At 37.3% G+C, this 9,970-nt stretch overlaps 1 protein-coding gene across 1 annotated transcript; it reads left to right on the top strand.

Annotated features, from left to right (window-relative positions):
* The first annotated feature begins 7,667 nt into the window (after positions 1-7,667).
* LOC126075614 (olfactory receptor 6C4-like) lies at positions 7,668-8,600 on the top strand. Its single transcript, XM_049883452.1, has one exon. It carries the CDS (start codon positions 7,668-7,670, stop codon positions 8,598-8,600), a length of 933 nt encoding a protein of 310 aa, XP_049739409.1.
* Positions 8,601-9,970: the final 1,370 nt, after the last annotated feature.

Here is a 9,970-nt window from a genome sequence, read left to right on the forward strand (position 1 = left end):
AAAAGCCCTTCAGCACCAAACTCAAATTAGTACATACACGATTGTTTTAAAAATAGCCCACACAAGCAGATTTTTAGCCACTTAGAGCCTGTCTGCTTTACACACCCCAGGAAACACCACCCAACATCTGCTAGCCCTAACCCACTACCACTGCCGTCGAGTCGATTCCGACTTGTAGCAGAATCATAGTGACCCTATAGGACAGGGTAGAACTGCCCCATAGAGTTTCCAAGGAGTGCCTGGAAACATCTGCTAGCCCTAAAAAACTAGGTAAGGTAAAATCCTGTAGTCGTAAGGGCCCTAGGATGCTGTTATCTTTCCAAGCTCTCCGACCCAGACCCCCCCACCTTGGTGCAAGAAGACATCACCTGAGTACCAGGTAAGCTCCTGACTTCCCATTTTCTCCTCTTCCCCGGGTTTTTCCTGCCCTCTTCCCATCTGGTGGGCCCCTGCACCACTTACAGCTTCAAGACCTCCTGCTGTGGTGGACCACCCCCTGCATGCTGTCAATGAGCAGGCCCCAATAAATACCTTGTTATGCAATGCTTATCTCATGGTCATATTTCTTTTCTTGATCAGCCCCAAATTCCCTCAAACTCACTACAAGGAGACATGTGGAGTTATGAGCATGAAGCAAATTTAAAAAAAAAAAAAAAGTTGCCATGGAGTTGATTCCAACTCATAGCAACCCCATGTGTGTCAGAGTAGAACTGTGCTCCATAGAGTTTTCAATGGCTGACTCTTTGAAAGTGGGTCATCAGACCTTTCTTCCAAGCTGCTTCTGGTGCCAACCTTTCGGGTAGCAGCCAAGAAGTCCTTAACCATTTATATCACTCAGGGACGTTAATCAAATAATGAAGGTATATTGTTTAACATTATGCCCAGCACATAGTAAACTACTCAAAACATTTATTATTGTTATATTTCCTGTGTTTACTTTTTAATTATTATTAATTACAGCAGGTCCCATAAGGCTTTTTTCCTATACAGTTGCTCTCGTGTTAGCTTCCTCAGAGTCTCTTTAGACTGTCTTTCTCAATCACCTAATTAAAGTTCCAGAGTTCTCAACAAATAGGGTTCATTAGCATGTTCTGAATGTAGGTCTCCTGGGAACTTTTATTTCTTTCCTCAACTGATGATGCCAAGGTCTCCTCTGAATAGAACATTTAAAATATCTGACCTTCATCCTGGTGCAAACTCAGCAAAGAAGCACCTGTCCAAGGTCAAAGGAATCAAAACAGAGGACATAAGACTTAGAAAGGAAAATACTTCCCAGAATTTCGTTATCATTACTATAAATATGCTTAATTTGAATAAGGTGCTATCTCAATTATTTCCTGGTCACAATGCATTTTTAATTAATGTAGACAGGGGAAGTGACAATGACAACTAAGCTGATATATAGTAGGATAAGTAACATTTTTCCTACTAAATTCTCTTGTGAACTTTTGTGAACAATTAGGTCAGCAATTACTGATGGAAAAAACCAAGTTAAATTTTTTGCCATCTTACATCCACATCTGACTTCTAAATTGTGGTTCATCCCAGGGAAATCTATGGGCAGAATCCTACAGCACCTGCCCTGAAAGTCAAGTGTAAGTATATTCTCAGTTTATAGGCCCATCGATGTTATATTTTTGTAACTGTGGAGCATAAAAACACAATAAGTGTAATTTTTTCTTTATTGTTTAACTAAAAAGTAACTTGGGCTAGTTTAAAACATTCAAATAATAAATATTTTTTAACTCGAATGGGATCTTACAATACATTATTATTTGACAGTTTGTTTTGCTCATATGGCAGAATATCAAAGATAACATTCCAAGTCAGTTCACATAAACCTCCATTTATTTTTATTGGCTTCATAGCATTTTGCAGCTTAGCTGTGCCAAATTATTTAGTCATTTCTGTATTGATAGAAATTTAAATTGTTCAACTTTTCACAATAACAGGAAATGCTAAAATGAACATCTTTGTAAAATTATTAGTGCATAATTATCATAAAATGTATACAGACTATGAATGTGAAATTTTGGATAACATAGACCAAATGTTACCCAGGATATTCGGTTCACTAGCTGACAAAGCCTCACTGCACACAGTCCAGCGACTAAGACATTCTTGGAGACAACAGCAAGGACAGGTCTCTCATGTTCCAGATAAGCGCATGGCCTGGGGTGTGGGAAGGAGGGCATAAGATTTCTTTCTTTCTGGGATCTTAGAATAATCAGAACAACATGAAGAAGCCCAAAGGATTTTTGATATGTAAGACTTCTTTCTTGAGGGAAGCACTAATCTTTCTGAAACAGAACATTATGACCATAATCTGGTGGCCTTTTTCCTAGTTCTGTGTTGGGACTACACCTCTATCCCAAGGAAAATGACCCACCCCATCCTGAAGGCTTCAAGACTATAGGAAGAGGATCCAGATGCAGATGAACACTTCTCCTGTCAGTGGGGAGAATTAAAAGCACTTCCCAAAAGCCCCTCCTGAAATCATTGGGTGTCTAAGATGTCTCTTTCCAGCAGTGACAGGCAGTTCAGGATCTGAAAACTAAACACAAGAAGTGGTTCTGGGCCTAAACATTACACACATGAAGTTGTTTGTGAAATGCTATATTCTGTTTACCCTCAATAACAAACAGAACAAATATAGATTTTTATTATCTGGTGATAGAAGAGCAACAGCCATGAACAAGGAAATCTCAAAAAATAGCCTTGCTGATGGAGGTCTGACCCTCAGCTCTTGAAATCTGAGCAGGGAATTATAAGACATGTGACTCACAGGCCAGTCGTCAGTGGGGAGAGAAAAGAAATGGCAAAGTCAGTTTAGAGATTCAACCAACTTCACCCTAGACTGATTTTTGAAATTTCCTATTACTTGCTAGACAAAAAACCTAAGGGGGAAAGTAGATTTGTATGGTAAATAACCAAGGATAAAGGGGGAAATAGGGAAGAAATTAAGGAGAAAAAAAGAGAAAGTCACTACGTTTTTTCATGTTTTTAACTAATGTCTATTTTGCCAACACTATGTGTTTTCGTCACTGCTGTTGGGGGATAAATGAATGCGTCCATAAGAGAAATTATATATATACGTATGCATGTGTATGTATTTATGTGTGTGTGTGTGTATATATATATATATACACAACGGCCCTGGGGTTTTTTATATGTAGGGAGAGAGAGAAAGAGCCTAGCACAAATACAGCACTACAATCATTGAATAAATGTTTGTTCTCTTGCCCTTCCTCTGCTCTTTAGGAACTAACAATCAGTTTTCAGAAAGATGACATGTACTTCTAAAATAGAAAATATTTAAGGTCTGAAGAGAGCACATCATTATGTTAATTCCTATCTTAGAGTCAGCGATCTCTGCATGTATCCTGTGTCACAGATATTCAAGCTATTTTGGTCAAACGTCCACATAGCATCTCACAAACGCTAAGCACACTTTGACCATACAGGCTCTCATTCTCAGACAATAGTGCTTAAATGCCTGACCCAACTTACTTGCACAAGGAGATCTGCTGGAAGTAAAGGAAAAGGCAAACTGTCCCATATGCCTATAGCTTCTCCCAGCCTTGTGGTACAGAAGTAGAGAAAGACTCTAGCAGCATGAGGCGTGTATTTTTCAGTCAACACAAAGACTATCTTCCAATTAAAAGTTTTCCTGAAAATATTAGAAATCCCCTTTTGGATGTATATGGCTAAATACTCAGGAACTTAAATTTGGGTCAATGACCTATGAATAACAGAATTTCTTTGAACTGGCTCCTAAAAGAAAGCTTGGAATTACAAAACTGCCAGTTTTTATAATTATAAGATAATATGTGTAACAGTCACTGTTTTTCAAAGGTAAATTTCTTAAGGCATCTAACCAGAAAAACTATCATAGAGTTTAGAAATCTAAAGAGGTTTCGTTACAGGATAGAAACATGCTGCAATCTATTTTAGAATATTAAGTTGAATATAATGGAAAAACATTTAAAAGAAAATATAGAGTTAAAGATAGGGCTAAAAATGAAATAAGAATTCGGGACTGGAAATATCAATTGGAGACACTGCATGAAAGAAGTGTAAGACAGGACATTTTACTGATTTGGAGACTAAAACAAACAACTTGTAAAGAACGTGTGGTTAAGGTAAAAAAGAACCAGAATAAGAGACCCATCATTAGGGGCCAGAGCTAAAGGAGAAAAAATTAGGATGGGGCTGTAAGTTTAAAGCAGGAAATAAGATATTAGGAAAACAATATCAAAGACAATGTACAGGCAAAAAAAAGTGTAGAAATTTTAAAACAAGTACACAATTAGTGCTTAAAAACATACTAAAGAACTGAGAAGCAAGCAAATTAGAATTTGCTAACTCTGTGAAAAAAAATTTTTTTTTCAACTGTGTGATCTTGGTCAAATCACTGAACTTTTCTGAGCCTCAGTTGTGCTACCATTACCATTATTATCTACACAGTATCATTATCCATATTATCTCATCTGAAGATAGAGAATATAATCCTAATCCCTGTCTGTCCATGAGGATGGGAACCAGCACAGCAGGATAGATAAGTGTATAGACTCTGAAGTCTGGCAGCTCTGGGTCAGAACTCTGGCTGTGGGATTTAAAACAATTTATCAAACTCTCCAAATCCCAGTTTTCTCATCTGCAAAACTCTGAGAGTAATGATATCTACCTTAAAGTGTTATTATGAGAATCAAAATAATCACAGTGCTTGGTACATATTAAGCCTTCAATTAATGTTAGTTCTTTTTTATTATTATCATAGTGATCACAACAGAAAGCTATCACATGAAAATGCTTTTTAATTTATAAAATGCTGAAAATGTTACTGTTTTCTATTTTCAAGAGTCAGAAAGAGATTGACATTTGACACAAGAGTCATCTACTCTTTTGAACAGAAATATGAGGAGATGAGTATAAGGACAGAAATGTTTGAAGAAGGAAGGAAGGTGAGAGTATCATACCACTAGGACTTGTACTAATTATTAATAAAATGTAGGTGAGTGATCTATTGGAAATGGCTTTGAGAAAGGACTGAGGATTTGAAAACTGTGGACAGGGCTTAGATTAGTCATTGTGGGGGGAATTCTAGGAAACCACAGATGAATGAAAGTTTTCTTAACAACCAGGAAGCCTCAGCTAAAACCAGGCAACAGGAATTCACAGTGATAAATTAGCAAGGTTTCAGGGATCTCAAGCAGTCCTTCCTGTCTCAAAGACCAAGAAAGAGAAAAAAAAATTCTATTTACCTCTCCTAGAGGATTGGAGACTGATTCATCAGGAATATCAGAAGGATAAAGATACACAAGTCTAGCATGGCGAAGAAGGAAGCATTGAAATAATTGACTGTGGCATCAAAGCTGGTAGTGTCAGGTATAGCTAGCAGGGGGTTCTAGGACTGAATCTGAGGTAAGAGAGACGGACAGTCCAGAGGTCCTTGTGTGAAGAGATAACTGCAGGTTAAAAGAAGAAATGGTTGAGATTGTTCTCAATGGGGATAGGGAATGCCAAGATTGAGATGATAGAGATGGACATATAATGTTTGATAATGAGTCCCAGGGGCAGCCATGTTATAGACTGGTCAATATCAAAAAGGAAGGTGAGAAATGGTAAGGTTGATAACATGGATGTCAATTAAAGTTCACACAAAAAAATCTAAAATCTGCATTGCATTTTAAAGGTAAAGAGTTTTAAATATTTTAATATTTAAATTATAAAATAGATTCTATATGGAGGAATGCCTGAACTATATGTCTAACATTAAGAGAATCTGGAGTCCCTTAATGAGGTCGATGTGTTAAGAGTTGATTAGGTTGATCGGCTAGGTCACAGTAAGTAGGTTAATTATCAAAGAGATTAAATCAATATATTTTACAATTTTAAGTGAATAGACACAATATTCTACAGTAACATTTTAATAAGTATAACTTTCAAAAATAGAGATTTAGTTTCAAAGTTAAAAGTCAACAGTCCTTGGATCTATTATAATAAATCTTTCAATAATATAAAGAAGCTTTTTGACCTTCTTAGCTTTCTGATTTAGAAATGCAACTGTACAATAACAAGTTACAGAACAAGTGTAAATTTAGCTCAAGCTTTGTAATAATAGCTATGTAAATATTCACAAGCCAGTTCCTTATCTATGTAACAAAAAAAAATAATTACTCCAATAATCAAAGCATAGTGTAAACAGTCCTCCAACTTTTCAAGGTTTTCATTAGACACTTCTAAGTGAAGTTTGCAATATTTGATTTCAGTTATATTTCTGTAGCCCAATAAAATTAAATTTTTTTAAATAAACATGGACATAGAAGAAATATGGTAGCAGGTATCTGATTGAACAGACGCCATCTGTTTCTCTTGGAAACCATCAAAAATGGAAGACCTGGGACCTGAGGGAAGGCAGACAATGGTAGCAAAGATTTAGAGACTGAGGATATTAGTTATGATGGTCCATAAATTCAAAAAATCAAAGGGAAGTTGGACACATCTTTGGTTACCATAGTTATCATGGTGTTGCTGATTTCATCCTAAAATCTCTTCAGCTTCAGGCTCATCTCTTTTCTTCTCCCACTAAGACCAAGAGAGTGATGGAAATGAGACACTACAGCCAAATTAACAGATATAAAAAAAAAAAAAGATCAAAAGTAGGAACAATGTTCTTATGCTGAGCAAAATCAGTCAGCTCCAAAAGGACAAATACTGTATGATCTCACATACATGGAAAAAGCAAATATATAGAAAACAAAGATTATCAGTGGTTACCAGCGTAGGAAGGCACTGGGAAAGGGAAAGTTTTTGTTTTGGGGGCGTGAGGTTATGTTAATTGTGATGGACCCTTCTGGATGAGAATAGGGATAATAATTGCACAACATGAAAAATATAATGTCATTGAGATGTAAAGTTCTATTGGCAGATGTTTTGGTATGTATGTTTCATCCCAATAAATAAAAGGAAAAAAGTAGGGGCAATGTACAAAATGAAAATGGAAAAAACAATAACTTAGACACTGGTTTAGAAGATGTTGTGTTGTTAAGTGCCATCAAGTGGGTTCCAACTCGTAGTGACCCTGCATATAGCAGAATGAAACACTGCCCAGTGCTGCACCATCCTCACAATAGTAGGTGTGCTTCAGCCCATTGTTGAAGCCACTGTGTCAATCCATCATATTGAGGGTCTTCCTCTTTTTCACTGACCTTCTACTTGAGCAAGCATGATGTACTTCTCCAGGGACTGGTCCCTCCCGATAACATATCCAAAGTAAGTGACACAATGTCTTGCCATCCTCACTTCTAAGGAGCATTCTAGATGCACTTCCTCCAGGATAGATTTGTTTGCTCTTCTGCAGTCCATGACACATTCAATATTCTTCATCAACACTATAATTCAAATGCATCAGGCTAGGAAAGCACATCAGAAGCCCACAAAGTGGCCATAGAGAAAATCCTCCTACCTGGGAACTTAAGAAAAGAGTTCTTGTGACAGCCAGCCCTATGCAATAGAAAATCAATTTGAGTCAGACTGACAGAAGAAAAGCACTTGAATCAATTCAATGGAAAAATCTTAGCCTCTCTTCTATATTCTTGAGCTTCTCTTCCCTCTTCATCACTGATTTATTTCCTTTGCACCTTCACAGGCACCAAAGTTTGCCAATGAAAAACCAAACATTTCTGAAAGAATTTGTTCTGCTGGGACTAACAGACATCCCGGAGCTTCAGACTGTAATTTTTATTCTTCTCTTCCTTACCTACATATTTAGCATCTTAGGTAATCTGACAATCATCACCCTCACACTACTGGACTCCCACCTCCAGACTCCCATGTATTTCTTCCTCCAGAATTTCTCCTTCTTGGAAATTTCCTTTACAACCATTTTCACTCCTAGGCTGCTGATCAGCATCTCTACTGGGAATAAGGCCATCAGTTTTGCTGGCTGCTTCACTCAGTATTTCTTTGCCATATTCCTCGGGGCTACAGAGTTTTACCTTCTGGCTGCCATGTCTTATGATCGCTACGTAGCCATCTGCAAACCACTACATTACACAACCATCATGAACAACAGAGCCTGTATCCAGCTGGTTCTCTGCTCTTGGCTGGGTGGGTTCCTAATCATTTTATACCCCATCATCCAGACCAGTCAGCTGGATTTCTGTGCCTCCAATGTGCTGAATCATTATTACTGTGACTATGGACCCCTCATAGAAATATCTTGCTCAGACACAAGACTTCTGGAGCTGGTCGACTTTATCTTAGCAGTTGTGACTTTGGCAGTGACCCTGGTGCTGGTGCTTCTCTCCTACATGAATATCATCAAGACCATTCTGAAGATCCCCTCTGCCCAGCAAAGGAAAAAGGCTTTTTCCACATGTTCTTCCCACATGATTATCATCTCTCTGTCTTATGGCAGCTGCATCTTCATGTACATAAAACCTTCAGCAAAAGAAGGAGTTGCCTTCAATAAGGGTGTAGCTGTGCTCAACACATCAGTGGCCCCTTTACTGAACCCCTTCATTTACACTCTAAGGAACAAACAAGTAAAACAAGCCTTCAGGGATGTGACCAGAAAGATTATGAGTCTTAAATGAATTCAAAGAAAATTCTGAATGATATTCATGAAGTTCTTCCCCATGAAAACTCAGGGGGAGATTCTCTAGCCTTCTACTTGCTAAACAACATTTCAGATGAATTTTCATGACCTAGATGTCAAAGTTGTATTTCAAACTTGCCAACAAGGAGTAAGTGTTCCAAAAAAAACAAGAACCACAATTCAAACATTTATTTCTAATAGATTTTTATAGTAAAGCAAACAAACAAATGGTAGCTAAACAATAGTGATAGTCTGAGTACGTGAAAGAAATATGTGTTAAAACTCACTAGGATTGTCACAGGACTGATGTTCAGCTGAGCTTGCTGATAAAGTTCAGATTTGCAAGTGGGGCTCTTAATTTTTATCAAAGCAAGTTGTCTAAACATTTTATCAGAAATGCTAAACATTTCCAAGAAATCCCCAAAAAATGCATATATATAAACAGTTGTCTTGAAGCCAATTCCGACTCATGACAACATCATAAGTGCAAAGTAGAACTGCTCCATAGGGTTTTCAAGACTGTGACCTTTCAGAAGCAGATCACCTCGAGCACTTAATTATTTGCAACACCCAGGGACTCAGACACTTATAAGAAGTGTCTAGTAATTGCATCTTAAAATAAAGCTCTGCTCTAGGCCACCTTACAGAAGATTTTGAAACAATTTTCTTTCTTCAGAGCAACCTTTTTACTCTAACAGGTCTATAACTCTCTCTTCCTTAGACACTTAGTACAAAAAAGATTTCCTCTTGTAGAATTGACATTTCTGACTCAACCTCTCCTTCTAGTCATGAAATAGGAATGAAAATTATCAGGAGAGGATGCCTAACAGAACGAACATCCAATCTCTTTCAGAGGGAAAAGTCCCAGAGTGCAGGAATCACGGATCAGGTTGGCAATGGCCAAAACCAATAGGGCTCAATGAGTATGCTGATCTTTAAGTGACATACTTTGTAGATGAACCTGAGGAGCCTGAGAATGAAAGGGGCTGCCTAAGGAGGTCTTAGGAAAGAGCATCCAAAATGTTTAAGGGGTGGTTTTTCAAAGGGCAGTAAAAGAGAAAAGGATAAGGAAACATACATAATCATAAGCTTTCTACATTCTATTAAAATGGTAGAATGTTAATTCTAAGTAGACTATGAAAAGTTAAGCATGCGTATTATATTTCCCACCTTAAAAACTAAACAAAGGGATACAGTCAAAATCACAATAAGAAAGTGGATTAAAGTGAAATACTAGAAAATATTCGAATAACTAACTCAAAAGTAGGCAAGAAATGGGAAAATTAAAAACAAAGGGGTCAAACAGTAAACAAACAACTAAATGGGGACATAAATCCAAACATACCAATAATTATTTTAAATGTAAGT

Source organism: Elephas maximus, chromosome 4 (assembly GCF_024166365.1).
Source record: "Elephas maximus indicus isolate mEleMax1 chromosome 4, mEleMax1 primary haplotype, whole genome shotgun sequence".
Taxonomy (NCBI): domain Eukaryota; kingdom Metazoa; phylum Chordata; class Mammalia; order Proboscidea; family Elephantidae; genus Elephas; species Elephas maximus.